This window comes from Ochotona princeps, chromosome X (genome assembly GCF_030435755.1).
Source record: "Ochotona princeps isolate mOchPri1 chromosome X, mOchPri1.hap1, whole genome shotgun sequence".
In the NCBI taxonomy this organism is placed as follows: Eukaryota; Metazoa; Chordata; class Mammalia; order Lagomorpha; family Ochotonidae; genus Ochotona; species Ochotona princeps.
In genome coordinates this window covers 53,834,475-53,852,250 of record NC_080865.1, presented here as the reverse complement: position 1 = coordinate 53,852,250, position 17,776 = coordinate 53,834,475, and the positions used below count along the sequence as shown (strand labels likewise).

General features: G+C 39.5%; 1 protein-coding gene across 1 annotated transcript in view; it reads right to left on the bottom strand.

Moving 5' to 3' along the window:
* Positions 1-7,784: 7,784 nt before the first annotated feature.
* The window catches only part of KLHL4 (kelch like family member 4), a 93,188-nt gene continuing 83,196 nt past the window's right edge, over positions 7,785-17,776 (bottom strand). Inside the window, exons 10-11 of the mRNA XM_004592825.4 lie at positions 10,203-10,374; positions 7,785-8,800 (exon numbers count right to left, since the gene is read on the bottom strand). Coding sequence (XP_004592882.1) covers positions 8,711-8,800; positions 10,203-10,374 — 262 coding nt within the window. The 3' untranslated portion in view covers positions 7,785-8,710. The remainder of the gene's footprint in view (positions 8,801-10,202; positions 10,375-17,776) is intronic.

Sequence of the window (17,776 nt, the reverse complement as noted above, 5' to 3'; positions counted from 1 at the left end):
CTTCAGAAGGAAACCACCTTTTAATGTTTCCTATACATCAAAATAGGGCTGCCATTATATCTAAATCAGATTGATGAATGGTGTATTTAGGCACAGAGAGGATCTGAATTTAGAGACCCATAGTGTCCTTTACTTGCTCTGTTGTGTAGAAGGTATTTAACATCCTGCTGGTCTGTTTGATTTGACCAGGAGGAGAGATAGCGGCAAGCCCCAGATGGGTGGTACAGTAACAGGGTAGATTTCACAGCCCACTCCACCCTCTAGAGCTGAATAGGGCACCCTTTTTGTGTAGGGAGACAAAAGCTATGGGACAGGACTGTGCATGCATTGAGCTGGGAATGAACCCAGACCTGGAACTTGCTGGAGGGAGTGGCACAATTCACTGCAAACAAAGAGCCTTGTACCAACCACAATAAGTAAAATCAAATTGTAGATCTTTGGGTAACACAGCTTAGAAATCTGCCCCAAGAGGAAGAATCTGATAACCAGAAGTAAAATGACCAAGAGTAAAAGAAGAGACAGAGGCACAGTGAATATTACTGAAGACTCCCCTGCAAAGGAGCAAAAGCCTTTGCCAACCTAAGAGTTAACTGAGGAATACATCAAGAAAATGGGGATTACAGAATTCAAAACACTTATTATAAAGCTTATCAACAATGAGAAGCATGTTATGCAGGAACTCAAGGATCTTAAAGAATATGTCACACAGGAAATGAATCAAACAAAAGCTGATATATCAAAAATGAATAATACAGGGTAGCAAATGAAAAGTATAGTGGAGAGTCTCCAAAACAGATTGAAGGAGGCAGAAGAAAGGATCTCAAAATTTGAAGGTATTTCCTGTCACCAGGGGGAAACAAAAAGCAGGGAAGCAGAGCTGAGTCAAGCTAAAAAAAAAAAAAAAGTATTCAAGAATTGAAAGACACTATTAGAAGGCCAAATATAAGAATTATGGGAGTCCCAGAAGGTGCAGAAAGAGAAGCTGGGTTTAAAAATGTATTTAATGAAATATTAAAAGAAAAGTTCCCTAGTCTGAAGAAAGAATTGGAAAACAACATCCAGGATGGGCACAGAACTCCCAACAGGGTTGACCAAAAGCAGTCTTCACCATGACTCATGATAATCAAGCTCTCTTCAATCGAACATAAGGATAAGAATCTTAAAGATGCACATGAAAAAAAATCTACCTATAAAGAATGCCAATTAAATTCCCTGGAGATCTCTCACAGGAAACTCTACAGGCAAGAAGAGGGTGGAGTGACATATTCCAGATTCTTTTTTTTTTTTTTCTTAGAACATTACCAATTTTTCTTTTTTTTCCATTTTTTATTGTATTTTTGACAATCTTTACATAGTTAATTATGGTAATAAGGTTCAAGGGCTACAGGAAAGTTGGTAAGACTATTATTTCCACATTGTTTCTTTCATGTATCTGAGGTAAAGGAAGATTTTAAGGGAGAAGCCCCAACCAGTCTCCCACCCACCCCAGGTCCCGGATGTGGGGCATGCTCTGAGGGTCTTGCTCAAGTGGTTTTGATAGTTCAACAGCTATGAATTGCTGCCAATCTCACCACTCCAAGCACAATGAGGTCTTTGAAGAATACCCTGATTGACACAGTACATCTAGAGTCTCCGTTTGCCCAGTTTTTCATTGTCAACGTATGGCTGAGGTGGTTGATTGACTGTTTCTGTCCTCTGTCTTTTCATGGTTAGGGTTCTGAGTCCAGCAGTTCTATTGAGGATATCCCGAAAGAAACTTTGTCTGAGGTGTTCCCAGACCAGATTCTTGTATGTACTAGCAAGTACAGGGCCCAGCACAGTCCATCGCCCTAATCAGCTGGTGGTTGCAATTGCTGGGTTGGTTCTGCTTCCAGCGCTGTCTTCCACGCGAACCAATGGGTGTTGCAGTCCATCCTGGTTCTGCCTAACACACGCTCAGCCCTCACATAAACCAGTAGGAGCTGCAGCCGAGTCAGAGCGACCCACAATAACCCCCATCAAGCCCGTCCCCTATCCTGGTTTGCCAGTATGCACAGCAGACTAGTCCAGTCTGTCCCACATCCCATGCGGCTCTCATACATGCCAATGGACATTGAAGCCTTGTTAAACCCAACGAACCTGACTATCCACCACACACACATGCTGTTGGGTGCATTTCTGTCTAGCCACTCCAGCCCGTGTCCTGGTTTTCGTGCCCTCCAGTGGGGGTGGTAACCCCGAGGGAGGAGCCCACTATTTCCCTTCTAGGCCACTCCCACTCCTGGATTATGCACTCTCCAGGTGGTTCTGAAGTTTAACTTGACAGAATTAGCCCCCCTGTGCCAGCCTCTGCCAGTTGATACTGCAACAAAGCCCAACTAACCCTCACCCATGCTGATATATGCTTGCACCAGTAGGAACAATCAGCCCAGCCTGGCTTTTCCCTGATATAGTCCGCATGAGGTGCACAGGTGTTGTAGCCCTGCCTAGTCTGGTCTGCCCCCATCCCAGCTCACGCTCTCCAGTGGGAGTAGCCATCCAGCAGGGGAGCACCCCCATATTCCCCCTGCCATATCCGCCCCACTTCCGGGTTATCACGTGTGCTGGTTGGGCGCTGCTGTCATATCCGATACAGGTAACCTCACCTTGGCATTCTGTAATGTGCACTGGTTTTTGTAGTGACCGAACCTGGCTTGACCCACACTCTGTTCTGGTGCTTGGATTCGCCAGTGGGTGATGTGAACTGATTCAGCTTGGTCTGCCCCCAACCCAAGCCATGTGTATGCCAGTGGTATAATTTCCATTGCCTTTTCTGGGCTGTTTCCTATTGTGCTTATTGCGCTTACCTGCAGGGACTGTGTACTGCCAGAGGAGTTGCCCAGGCTCTTCCATCAGATCCTCTCCCTATATCAGATTTCACGCATACCAGAGGGTCCATGAGCCAGTCCTCCTCAGTTTACCTCCTGTCCTAGCAGAAACAGTGGCTTTTCCTGACTGGCCTTCAACCCAATCTGGTTCTTACTGATGGATGTTTCAATCCAGCCATGGCTCGTCCCTACCCACATACAGTTCACACATGGCTCAGTAGGGGTTGAGACCTATCCTAGTCCATCCCACATCTACCCTGGTCCTCCAGAGTACCAGATGGTGTTGGAGTTTGGCCCAACTTCTTGTGTTAAGTGAGACTACAACCGTATCCTAATCAGAACACAGCCTCCATTCCAGCCCATGTGTTCTTTGGTGGGACCCTCCACCCAGCTAGGATGCCCCCTTAGCTTCCCAACCGGGCCTGTTCCCAGCCAGTGTTCAGCATGCCAGTGGTTGCTCTGACTCAGCTTGGCACAGCCCCTCACCTGTCCCAGCCCTTGCCTTACACACTGTGGCTTAGCATCCCTGGCTCACACAGACCAGTAGGTGCAAGAGCCTAGCTCGGCATGACTTGAGCTCCATCCTGGTTTCTGATTTTGCTTGTGGGCTAAGGTTTGCTCAGTCCTGCCCGGTCCACCCCATTCCATTACCAATCCGCACATTAGCCAGCCATTGGAGCTACTTTGCCCAGCTTCTCCAACCCCCAGGTCTGGACCATGTGTTCACCAGTGGGAGCTATGACTCACCAGGGGAGTTTCCCTAGTTCCTCCACTTGACCCACTCCTGGGCCCAGTTCTCATACATGACATTGGATTTTAGGCCAATGTCAGGCATAGTCTAGCCTTCCTATTGGCCTTGTATGAGCTGGGGAACATTGCAGTACGGCCCACCCCACACCCTATCAGGATGTACATTTGGGTGCTGCTGCCTTGACCAGTCCAGACTGTTGTCGGTTCCTTTACCTGTGAGTGTTGGCAGACTCCTTGGTCCCACCTAGTTTAGTCCATCACCTCTTCAACTCTTGAGCTAACCAGTGGGGCTAGTATTTCCACGGGGTTTGGCCCACACATCCCCCACAGAATCTACCCCTGGATATGGTTTTTTCATGTGCTATTTAATTTCATGGCCCTGACTAATATGACCCGTTTCCTGATCCATCAACATGTCAGGTAATAGGATATGATCCTGCTAGACAAGCCACGAGCCTTAGCTTATGCATGGACTGGTATTCAATGATTACAAGTACCACGCAGTATTTAAAGGAGTTTGATATATCAGTCTTATCCATAAAGATCATCTGGTCCCTCTCCTCCAACCTACTAGGTTTCATTACCCTGGCTAACCTTCAAAGGAAAAGTTACTCTGTCGTTGGGATTCTTTAGGATTGATTGACATCCCAAAAGTACAGTGGGCTTAACATGGAGATACCTAAGCAGCAATTCAGAGCCCAAAACCCCTGAGCAGGCTGCCAGGCGGCCAGCAGGTGGATCCTGGCACCAAATGGCACACTGGCTGCCCAGAAACAGGTCACTGCATGGACGCGGTGGCTAGAATCGGGGCTCCGAGCATGGAAGCGATCCCGTCCTGGCACCCATCCATATTCCAGATTCTAAAAGCAAAAAAATTGTTGGCCCAGGATAACGTACCCAGGAAAGCTTTCCTTTGTCTTTGAAAATGAAATAAAATTCTTCCACAGTAAAGAAACATTAAAAGAATATGTCTCGAGCCCGGCGGCATGGCCTAGTGGCTAAAGTCCTTGCCTTGAAAGTCCCGGGATCCCATATGGGCGCCGGTTCTAATCCCGGCAGCTCCACTTACCATCCAGCTCCCTGCTTGTGGCCTGGGAAAGCAGTCGAGGACGGCCCAAAGCCTTGGGACCCTGCACCCACGTGGGAGACCCGGAAGAGGTTCCAGGTTCCCGGCATCGGATAAGTGCAGTACCGGCCGTTGCACTCACTTGGGGAGTGAAACATTGGATGGAAGATCTTCCTCTCTGTCTCTCCTCCTCTGTGTATATCTGACTTTGTAATAAAATAAACAAATCTTTAAAAATAAAGAATATGTCTCTTCCAAACCTGCTCTACAAAGGGATACTAAAGATGTTCTCTTGACTGAGAAGAGGAATAGCACTCACCAAAGGCAAAATTGAAGAACATCCCAGTAAAATAACAATAGAAGAATAAACTGATTAACAACCTATTGCTAAAATGACAGGACTAAATTACTACTCATTTATATTAACCCTGAATGTAAATGGATTAAACTCATCAATCAAACATCATAGATAAGTAGACTGGATTAAAATAAGCAAAACCCATCTATTTGTTGACTACAGGAGACACATTTCACCAACAAAGATCATCGGAAACTATATCTCATGAAGTTTTTTTTTAGTTGTATCTCTTCAAAACACTTTCTCATTAAATTCTTCATTAATTCATAGATCATACAGCAGCATTTTCTTCAAGATTCTTGATTTTCATTGCTTCAGTGACACATCAATCATTCATTAGCATGTTGCTTAACTTCATGGTGTTGTTAATTTCTTTTTCTTCCTGTTGTTCTGTGACTTTTCATTTAAAGGGATATACAGTAACTGTGTAATGGAGACTATCATATCTATATATGATGCAGTATGTATCTCTATTTCCAGATCAAAGATGCACTCCCAATGAAACTGTCAACTTTACCTTGACAATAGGATGCTGGACTGTCATTGTGCATGCCTGCAATGATGGACTTAAGATTATGTATGAAGAACTAGATTCTAGCAATAATATAGGGCAACTCAGTGGAGGGCGGGAGGGGACTTGCAGAAGGGATAAGGGAAATCCCAGGGCCTATGGAACTATATCATAAGATGATAATGTAAAAGAAGATAAAAATTTAAAAAAGAGATTATATAAATAAGGAAATTCCTTTCCATTCTTTGTTTAAATTAGCTCTGATCTGTATCTCCACAAAGTTGGGGCTGTAATGGATCTTTGCCCCCATCTTTCCCTTTCTAAACTAAATCTGACTGGTCCTTACATGATTTTCTAAATTGGCTGAGCTTTGGTAGCCATGGACAACACATACATTGCCTCAGATTCAAAATGGAATCCAAGTGAAACAGGACCAACTAGATCATTGAAACAATGGCATTGGACCTCCACTGACTTAACATAAGACATTCTTCCTTCTGATACCATCTAGTTATTAGCCAGAACATTGCCAAATTAGGCTGTGATTGGTTGTTTGAGCTTTACCTTATCCACTGGCTCACAGCAATATTTATCTTAACAAGCAAATCTGTATGCTGGGTATGCAAATTCAGCCAATTCTCTTTTTATTTTGAATTACATAACTAGAGGCATACTTTCCTGCAAGGGTAATTTGTATATTTATATTTGTGGGAAATAAAAAGTCATCACCCTAAAGAATATCTAGCTATGTATTTGTTGAATTTCGAGTCCTGCCTATGCTTACCTTGGTCGGGTCAGACTAAATGATTTCATAGAATATACATGGCTGGATGTTCCCCATTCCTGGAGTGTGATTCAGAAGATCCTCTAGGACTGTGTGTAGACCATAGCCTTTGTCTGTGTCCATCTCTATTTCTAGGTATGGAAAAATCTGAAGTCCTATATTTAGAATTATACATAATAGCAGGTATAACAAGGTGGGGAAATTTTACAGTTAAAATATTTTAGTAACTGGTAGGCATTGCGGTTGTAACAGGGAAAGTTGACAACTGCAATGCTAGCATCACATATGGGCACTAGTCTAGGACTTGGCAACTCCACTTCTGATCCAACTACCTGGCAATTTACCTTATAAAACAGTAGTGAAATATGACCCAAATGTCCCTGTATTCACGTGGGTGATCAGAAGAAGGTCCAATCTCCTGGCTTCAGCCTCAGCTATTCCTGCTGTTTGGGGGAGTGAATGTGCGAGGGGAAGCGCTCTCTCTCTCTCTCTCTCTCTCTGTTCTTCTCTTTGTGTAACTCTGACTTTCAAATAAATAGAAGTGTAAAAATATTTTAGTAACTAGAAAAACATAATATCAAAAAAGTACATTCACCCTGCATTTGGTACACTGTAAAAACATAATCTTTATAACTGGAGGAAATAGATTTTATTTAAAATCAGTTGCTCATGGTACAAATGCCTTTGTATGAGTTCGGCAAAATGGCTCAACTAACTAATTCTCCCTATATGGTCTCAGTCCCCATCCTGGCTGCTCCACTTCCCTTCCAGCTTTCTGCGTTTTGGTGTGGGAAAGAAGCAGAGGATGGCCCATTGCCATAGGACCTTGTGTCCATATGGGAGACCTGGAAGAAGCTCCTGGCTTCGGATCAGTTCAGTTCCAGCTATTGAAGTCACTTGGGGAGCGAGCCAACAGATGGAGGATCTTTGTCTGGATCTACCCTTCTCTTTGTAAATCTGTCTTTCTAATAAAAATAAATAACTCTTCAAAAAAGAACAAAACAAATGCTTCGTACAACTGACATTTTTCTTTTTAAAAAACTGAAATGTTTGTAGTGCATTTTATCAGCATTTCTCTGGATTTCATTTATTGGTTTCACAATGTACAATAGAAAGTCTAGTTAAAAGAACATACTGTAGAAATTCTAAAATTGTACATTTACATGAAAGTTACTTTCATGAAGAAGCTTTATCAATATTTCATCTGAATTTTGTATGTCAATGGAATAAATGAAGACTTTAAAGTTAAAACACTAAACTAGCTTGTTCTTTAAAACGTCTTTTGTAGTACATATATTCTTGACATTCTCTATTGGATAAACACAATAGCAGAAATACACATATTGGCACACAAAAGATAACTATAGAATTGACCACTTGTATTGAATGCTTTGCTATTTCCATCTCATCATTTTATAACATCTTTTCCATTTCAGTGTATTTTAAGAATTGTAATGTGTTTTTTAAAAATTTTGTCTTCCATGACGGTAGTTGTTTAGATAATTGACATAAATGTTTGAGAAGAATATTACTTTCTAAACTAGTGAGACCCTGACACCCTAAAGCTGATGATATAAATGTATTAATAGATACATATCTAATGTTTTTCTAAATTTAGTTCACCTTGGGTCACTTTATTACAATCTTGATTTTTTTTTTACCTTTTAAATTTCTTATATCCAATGGCTTATTATAAACACTGTAGATATAAAATTGTAGTAATAATTGCCTGGTAGCTAGCCCAACAGCATCATATGTCAAGAAATACCAAATCTATATGCCAACACTGGAAGATAGTTCCTGGAAAAAGTATAAATTTATGAACATTTTGAGAAAGTATATTTAGCATTATTTTGTCAGCGAGTCATTTTTTTTAATTCTCAATACAGTGAAAACAATCTGTATTCTTGGTAAATGTAGGATATTACACATCTATGTAGGATGTTGCTTGGTTAATAGAATTATGTCTGACAAATCAGACTTTATATTTTAAGCTTTAATTGATCTGTTTCATATCAAGTTATGTTCTAGATAATAGAAAGCTTTAAAAAAAATAGGACTTTTTTTTAAACTTCTCAGGCTCTTAAAAATTCCTAATGTTTTTATAACCTTCCTAATTTGGCCACTATCAATTTTCATGAAGTATTTTAACATTTTATAGTAACAAGGTGAAAACTAGACTAGGAGATTTTGCTTTTCATTATCAGTGTTGATAACACATACAGTTAACACTCATATGTCACACATGTTTACAAACTTGCATTGGTTTCACAAATGAGAGAAACTGTAACTACACAGTGAAACACAGCAATTTTTGAGTTTGATTAGTCGTAGTCGTAGTGGTAGAAAAGAACATGGTTCTTCTTTTTCTTCCTGCTACATTTTATACAATTCTCTAGTTTGATTCCATTTGATACAAACAGCTTTTGGGCAGCTTTACTACCACCACACATGCACCAGCTCTTCCAATGTTCATAGGGACCTCCTACAACAAAAAGAAGAAGAGAAAGACTGATTTCTGTCTTCAGCATAATATGGAATGTTGAAGTTGAAAAAGTTTGCTTTATCTTGTCCAACCATCACTTGGTATAAAGGTAAGAGAAACTGCAGCCCAAAGAATAGTATACTATGTTGGAAAGAATACAGCAGTTAGAATAACATGGAACTGAATTAGAGGATCAGGTAATATTACATATGCTTTACTTTGTTAATATTCTCACTTAAAAAACTACACCTAATATTACATTATTTCCCAAGTTTTATTTTCAGGGGTAAGTGAAATAATAACTGACAAGAATTTGGCATAGTTATAATCTGTCAGTTCTCTAACTCCTTCCAGGATCACATAAACAATGATACAGACAAAATAGATTTTAGGACTCTCAGCTACCACTCTATAATCTTATGAAAAGCAAATTCCACAAATTCAGCCAAACATTTTGGTTATTGTCTTTGATGCAACCTCTTTTTTTTCTTCGTTTGAATCTTTCCCTTCTGGTGTGTTCTAAGTATGGATATAGAGTTAATGATTACCTGTATAACAGGATTTGAGGATTTCTGAGAACCTTAATGAATCAGATTTTTGGAGGAGACAGAAACTCACTAGCAATTATTATTACTTTAACATTTACGTACTAAAAACTGTAGCTAGCTCTACCCTGAAGAATACAGAATAGCTCAAGTCAGTGCAAAATGAAATTAGGTACCTAGACACAAAGTTCACCTGATCATGGCGATTGGTAGAGAATTTTTGATGTTTCATCTTTAATAATCTATTATTTGGTTAACAAAAATATCAGCAGGAATTTTGCCTAGGACTATTACTGGCAAAACTATCCAAACAGTATAATTCTCATTTAGAGCCTCCAAGATTTCCTTTCATTGCTCCTTTTTGTACCTTTCTTGGAATTTGTTCCATCAGATGACCAGTACTTTTGAAAGGGTTCAAATCTGACCCCCTGCTGTATGTCACATTCCTTGAATGATTAAGAAAATTAGAAGTACTGTGATTTAAACAGTGTTTCTAAACAAAGGAAATTGAAGATTTTCTCTTGGGCAGCAACCAATAAAAAGTCAGACATTTGCAGAAGACATTACTGTTTGGCTTTCAAGTACACAAAAAGTCATAAAAAAGTTGGCTAAGGTACATCTCTTGAATATTCAATCTCTTTCACTCCAAGAGAATTGTCTTCTCCCTTCTGTTTAAGTATTGATGGATTCTGTTCATGGTCAATTAGGTCAGTTAGTAGTACTTTAAGATAAAGTACATAATATGTATTTTGTGTTGGTTAAGTCTTACGAAGAAAAGGGAATTTAATCCAAGAATACATTTTAAAATCTTTTATTAAAATATGAAATATACTGATGTGAACATTTTTATGGATTACCTGTTTCCATTCATTTTTCTGTGCATCATAAGACTCAACAGTGTTCAAATAAGTATGACCATCATATCCTCCAACCACATAAAGCTTGTCTCCAAGGGGGCACACAGCAACAGCATCTCGAGGAACACTCAGTGGCGCCACAGTTGACCATGAGTCATTTTTCGGATTATACCTTGAAACAATTAAGAAGTGCAGTAGTGTTACAACAGAAAGCAATAGATATGAATAAATGAAAATAGTAGCTATGAATAAATGGAAAATGGTATGTATAAATAAAATGCCAACTATTCTACAATAGGGAATTACAAACATTATCCATTACATATCAGGTATAGATTGACAAGTAAATGTTAAAAATAGGTATATGAAAAATTCTCTTTAACCAGCAGAGGTCTCTCAAAGCATATGAAAGAAAGTATTTCCTCTCTGTGATCCCACACATTTCTTTTTATAATACTCCAGTTATGTTTTGGGACATTCAAATATTGAGAGCTTATCATTATATGGAAAATGCCCCTCTCACACAGTGTTCTGATTAGAAAGCTTTTGTTTTTGTTGCTCCTTGTTCTTCAAGGTTATACCTGAGTTGCTTGATTCCATTTGTGTAAGAAAGTTCATGCTTTAATACAATGGTCTTTCTAGTCTTTACAGAATGTAATACACTAGTCTTAATATTGTCTTCAGTTACAATGAACTCAGGATTATCCTGTGTGTTTCCCTTCTGAGAGTTTTTATTTATCTTCATAGGAGTTGCTCTGCAACCACTCCCCACCCTCCAATTCATAAACCTTCTCAATAATCAGAAGGCGCAACACTTCAGTAAGTCATGGTAGTTAAAGTCCTCTCAGTTGAGGTCACCTGGGGCCCTGACAATAAGGAAACCCCAATAAAAATCCTCATCAATAAGGACATCTTTAGTGATTAGTGATAGAAAAGTTCTTTGCCATCAGCAATGTGAGATATATACCTCCCAGGATATAACCCATACTGTAGCTGCTGTCAGTTTCCACCTGTTCAATAAATTTAACTCTGCTTGCTTCTGTTCTACTACTGATGAGTTCTTTACTGCCTGGGACACTGGTTTCAAAAGGCTGTTTCCCATGATACCCTACAGGATTATTTTCTTAAATTTTGAAGTCTATTTAAAATAATATATAACACGGAAATCTAAAAAGGGGTGAAGAAGCAAGAAACTCACCTAATTATATGTGGAAATGAAGATTTCATGTTGACCTATTTGTTAAAGCTCAATGAAAAGATTTTTGAAAATGCATTTCTATTTCTCAAATTCTATTGATTTATTTATATTGCAATTATATCCTCTAAAGTCATTTTTTTTTGCCTTTTAAATCACATTCTAAATAATCTATTCTCAGCTTACCTATAAAATTTCCTTAACACTTAGGAATTAAAATTTTTTAAAAATTATATATATAATTTGAAAGGTAGAGAGTACAGAGAAAGGCCAAGAAACAATCATCCTCTGGTTCACTCTCCAAATGCCCAAATAGCCAGAGCTGAAACAGACAAAACTCATGAGCCCAGAATTGAATCTGGGTCTCCCAGATGGTTTTCAAAGACACAAGTAGTTGAGCCACTGCTTGCTGCCTCCCAGGGGTGTACCTTAGCAAGGAGTTGAAGCTTGATTCTGAATGGAGAAGTCTAGACTCAAATCAGATACACTGATGTTACTTAACTGCTATATCAAAAACCTACCCCAGAAATATTTTAATACTAGCCGAACTGAGCAATAATTGAGATAATCTTAATGCCCTTACTTGTTATTGTTATTTATCATAGCACCTTAAGTGCTGATGTTGTAATAAAACAAAGCCCAGAAAAGCCATCTGTGATCAAGTTAAGCACAATGTTTAGAATAACTACTACTAATTGATGTTGTACTCAGCCAGTAATTGGGGTACACCTATAAATATGAATAGTGAGCCAGGACTCACAAAAGGATTTTCTTATGGCTTTCTGCCTGAAGACTCAAGACATTTCAGCATGCTCTTGAAAATGAACACTCAAAATCTAGCTAATGTTGATATTATGTGGTTACTGCTTGAATAACAAGAGGACTGTTGAATCTTTTCAAGACAGAATTTTGGCAACATAACAAGCATCTGTAAAAACACAGTGGAGCGATCATTAAAGAGCTGCAACACATTCAAATGAAAATAACTTAGCTTCTTTTTAGCTTTTCAGTCTTCCTTATTTAGGATATAAATATGTGCACACTTAAGGAAATAAAAGTGAGCCTGAAAGTCAAGAGAATTAGTCATGGATTTATATTCCCACTTAGGGTAATTTGGGATAATTTGTTTGACTTCTTTGCTTCAATTTTCTCATTAATGTTACAGAAATGATAATCCCTGACCCAACTAGTGTGATAGATTTAGAAACCTTTAATTTAAATGATTATCTTAAGTAATTGGATAAGAGACTTCCAAGGTAGTGGGTTGGCCAACAGTTTTTTAGGACAAAATAGCAGCAGAAATAAAAAAGCCCAAGTTACAGAAATGAGGAATATCTAATTTCCAAAATGTGCAATTTAATTTGCTTTATACTGGCAAGTTTATTTTACAGCTCTGCATGTGTGGAAATTATAGAAAACTCAGTTCATTTGTGACTACTTTTCATAATGAACCGGGGTCCAATATAGTACCTAGAATGCAGATTCTAGGTGTCTTAAGCTGTCACATGAAAATTGATATCCTGAATTGAGAATGGTGCACCTGGCCCTACATGGACCTTAACCACTAGCCCTTCAAGGTCTTGAGACACAGGAGAACATTTCTTTCTTCAGTAGATACCATCCTGATGTTTGGTCTTGAGGGATTTCTTTTCCTGGAATTGCAGGCCTGAGGAAAAGGTAACTAGCACCTAAATATAACCCCCAAGCTGACTGGAACTCAGTTTGCCAAAATCAAAATTGCCTGAATGACACATTATCACTGACTAACAAGTGAGAGCCACTAGCACTGCAAACCAACCAGGGAAAAGAACATGAACTGAGCAGGCCAAGCACTTTATCACAATCTCTATATAGTTGTTAGGGACCCAAGTGCTTGAGACACCATCTGCTGCCTTCTAGGTATAAAAGCTGTACCCAGGCACAGGCAATGTGACATGCAATGCAGTTTAATTTGCTATGCCAGAAATCAGTTAAAATCAGTTATTTTAATTTTTTTAAAATTAAGCTTTTAGCATGAGCCATAAGTATTTTCAAGGAAAATGACAGTAAGGGGATAATATTAATAATCATAAAAGTAGTACCGAAGAAAAAGTTGCCATTATTTGGGAAATGAAATGCAAGATCAGAGAGAAGCCTGAGAAGATCCCGGTCCTTTTGTTTCACTGATTCCGGGCATAGAACATGACTTATTCATCCTTGATGGCCTCCTCATGAACGAAACCAATTTGTAAGGTTGGGAAAGAAGTTTCTTATCTAAAATGCCCATTTTCAACAAAATATAAAAGAAAATGCAAGGAAAAATGCAAGGCTCAATTAAAAGAGCACAATGAATCTTTAGAAACGCTTAAAAAGTTAGGAGGAAGGAGTCAGTGTGGTACAGGAAGATGAGCTGCTGCTTGTGATTTCAAGTCCTGGCTGCTCCCCTTTTCCTTTTTGTTTGTTGATTCTTTTTTTTTTTTTAAGATTTTATTATTATTGGAAAGCTGGATATACAGAGAGGAGGAGAGACAGAGAGGAAGATCTTCCATCCGATGTTTCACTCCCCAAGTGAGCCGCAACGGGCCGGTGGACGCCGATCGAAGCCGGGAACCAGGAACCTCTTCCAGGTCTCCCACGCGGGTGCAGGGTCCCAATGCATTGGGCTGTCCTCAACTGCTTTCCCAGGCCACAAGCAGGGAGCTGGATGGGAAGTGGAGCTGCCGGGATTAGAACCGGCGCCCATATGGGATCCTGGGGCGTTCAAGGTGAGGACTTTAGCCGCTAGGCCACGCCGCCGGGCCCTGTTTGTTGATTCTTAAAAATTGATTTTGAGAGGCTGAGTTGCAGGGGGCAGGGAGACAGAGAGATCTTCCATCTAGTTCATTCCCCAGATGGCTGCAATGGCCAACACTTGGCCAGCCTGAAAGCAGGAACCACGAGTCTCATCTGAGTCTCCAATGTGTTCCGCATGGGTGCAAATACTGAAAGCTTGGGACATGGTCTGTTGTTTTTCCCAGGTCATTAGCAGAGAGCTGGATTAGAAGTGGAGCAGCCAGGACTTCAACAGACACAAAGAGAATGTTGGTATGACTGGTAGCAGTGTTACCTGATATGCCACAACACAGGTTCACATGTCCCCAGTCCCCAACCTTTCTAATCCACTTCTAATTGAATTTCCTACTAATGATCCTGGGAAAGCTGTCAAAAGGCCCTGGTACCCACATGGGAGACCTGGATGGAATTCTAGGCTTGGCACAGTCCCCACAGTTGCAGGCAACTGGGGTTGGGCCACTGGATGGAAGACCTCTCTGTTTCTCCACCTCTGTCTGAAACATACATAAACAAACAAATAAATATTTACAAAATATAAGGATCTTACTTGCAAGACAAATCAATTTAAAGGGCTACCTTGTACACAGTCTGAGTTAAAAGGAAGCCACAATGAATGGGAAGAACTCAGGAATATAATAAAATTAAGTAATGAGAATTTGGAAAAAGCAACAATTCATAAGAAATATCCAAGCAGAAATTTTGCAGTTGAAAGTAAAATGAAATAGCTGTCTCACAATATTCAATAGAGAAGTTCAGTAGGAGACTTGAGATGTAGAAGACTGGATAAATGAACTTGACGACAGATGATTAGAAATGATTGTAGTCTAAGGAGCAAAAATAACAGAGTATGCTACACGTTGGCTATTGCTTTTATATTTTTCTAAATGTTTAAGTGGAAGAGACTTGGCCTCAGGGTGGTGCTGTTGATAAAGCATGAATACCCGAATCAACTATACTGTTTAGGTGGCATGTCTCAGGGTCATTGGAGGCATTCTCAAAAGAAGGTTGATTATTAATGCCTTGCTCTCAAAGTGTGTCCTGGCTTGCTCTGTATACATTCCACCATTTACTACTCATCAGATAGGACCACCAGATTTTGGACTATGAACCTCCAATACCATAAACTTAAATAAATCTTCATTTCTTAATCAGTAGCTTGTCATAGACTAAGTTTAAATATGGGAATCAGATTAATATAGTACCTAAGGGACTAACAAAATATTAGATCAATGCATATGTTGTGAAAATCTCAGAAGAGAAAGAGTACTTATTCTTTATGTATTACTTCAAATAATTATTGCTTATATTTGATGTAGTAATATCTGAAAATCTCTGAAAAGACTATAATCTATAATCCAATTGTCTAAAGGCAAAGAGACAATCTTAATAGCGGGGAAATAAATTGACACTAATAAAGAATTCTCTAGATTATCAGTAGGAACCTTGAAAGATGAAAGGTAATGAGAAGACACTTAAGATGCTGAAAGATGCACATGGAGTATAGACAGTATGTTGGAGCCTGCAGAAGACACCTGAAACCATAACAGAAGACAGAGGACAGGACAAATTGATCAACTACCCCAGCCAAGTGTTGGCAGTTGAATATCTGGGCAAACAGGGACTCTAAGGTGGACTATGTCAGCCAGTGGATTCTGGAGAGATTTCATCCTGAGTGACAGGATCGACAGCAATGCAGAACTACTGAGCTATCAAAATCTCTTGAGCAGGACCCTTGGAACATGCCCACATTGGGGATCCTGGGATGGTTGGGAGTTTGGGTATGGCTTCTTCCTTTATCTCTCCCCCTTCCCCAGATACAGGAAGGAAAAAAGAGAATGTGGAAACAATGATCTCACCCACTTTCCTCTAGCCCTTGCTGCTTTGCACCTTAATCAACTATGTAAAAATCATCAAAACTGCAATTTTAAGAAAAGATGCTAAAAGAAAAAAAAAGTATCTGAAAATGTGTCAGATAACTGTATGTGACTAAAGTATCCAACAAAACTAAATATTATGAGTATAGAAGTTCATTTCCACTAGATCATCCCTATACAAAAGGAACCCAGGCAATAAGTTGAAATTACATGGAATTATAAAGTTCTCAGGTAAAGGTAACTACATGAACAAATATAAACTGATGCTGTGGAAATTTGGATTAACAATTCTACTTATTATTCTATAAGATTTAAAAGAGCAGCAGCAAAAAATTATAAACCATGGTAATAGGTACACAAAACAGAAAAGTGTATCATTAATAGTACAAGTATTGTACTTAAGGAAAGTAGTTTAAAATGTTTTGATGTGACAGAAGCTAAGTTGGTATTAGCTTAACAGAGACTATGAAATCTTTAGGATGTTATATGTAATCCTCATGGTAACTACAAAGAAAATACTTAGAGGGTAACTGTAGCAAAGTAATTTAGAGGCAAATCACAACTTATCAGTCATAAAAATAAATTAAACACAAAGAAAAACTGGAAGGTAGGAAATAAAAAAACAGAAGACACTAGGATAACAGAAACCAAAGTGCAATAGGTTCTTTCCTATTAGCCTACTGGTTGGGACATCAGTATCCCACATCAGAGTATCTGACTTCCACATTTATCTCTGGTTCCTGACTCCAATTTCCTGCTAATGCACACTCTGAGAGATAGTGACGTGCTGGTGATGAATCGGGTAGATGGGCCCCTGTCAATCACATGAAAGATCTGGACTGAATTCTCACCTCCAGGCTTCAGCCCTGGCCCAGCCTCAGCTGTGTGTAAGCATTTGGGAGACTGAACCAGCAGATAAGAGCACCTTCTCTTTTTCTCTGTCTCTCTGCTTTTCAAATAAAGGAATAACACTAAACAAAGATACATAGGTGGGCAGTAGTACTTGCTAATGTTCAACACCGCTATCCTGCAGCAAAAGCAAATCACAACCTCAAAGAGACAATACTTCACAAAATACTTACTGCATCAGAGTCATCGTTCACAAGATTATTAACATGTATTTTGGAATATTTCTTTTTATGTTTTAGGAGTAGAAAAGTCTCCATCTCTTGGAAGGATGACTTTAGTTTAGAAGAAGTAGACATATGTTCATTTGAATCTTTGATTGGATTGCATGATATAGTCCAGCACAAAACTGCCTTATTTTTCATCATTTTGTCTTAGTATTTTTACAGACTTATTTGTCCATTTGTTTGGAAGACAAAGAGGTAGATAGAGAGGGGGAAGACAAACACACACACGCACAAAGAGGCGGAGACAAAGCGAGAGGCAGAGACAGGGAGAGAGAGTCTCCACATGCAGCTGCACTCAAGTGTCCACAGCAACCGAGGCAGTGCTAAGGTAAAGAAGATCCAAGCACCCCATTCAGGCCTCCAGAGGCAAGTACTTGGGCCATCACCTTCTGCCTCTCAGAATACATGACCAGGAAGCTGGATCTGAAGCAGTGTAGTCAGCATGTGAAGAACACCTAGTATGGCATTACCAGTGACAAGTTTAACCTGCAATGGCACAATGAGAGAATGCCCTTGAGAGAATACACACACACACACACACACACACACACACACACACAA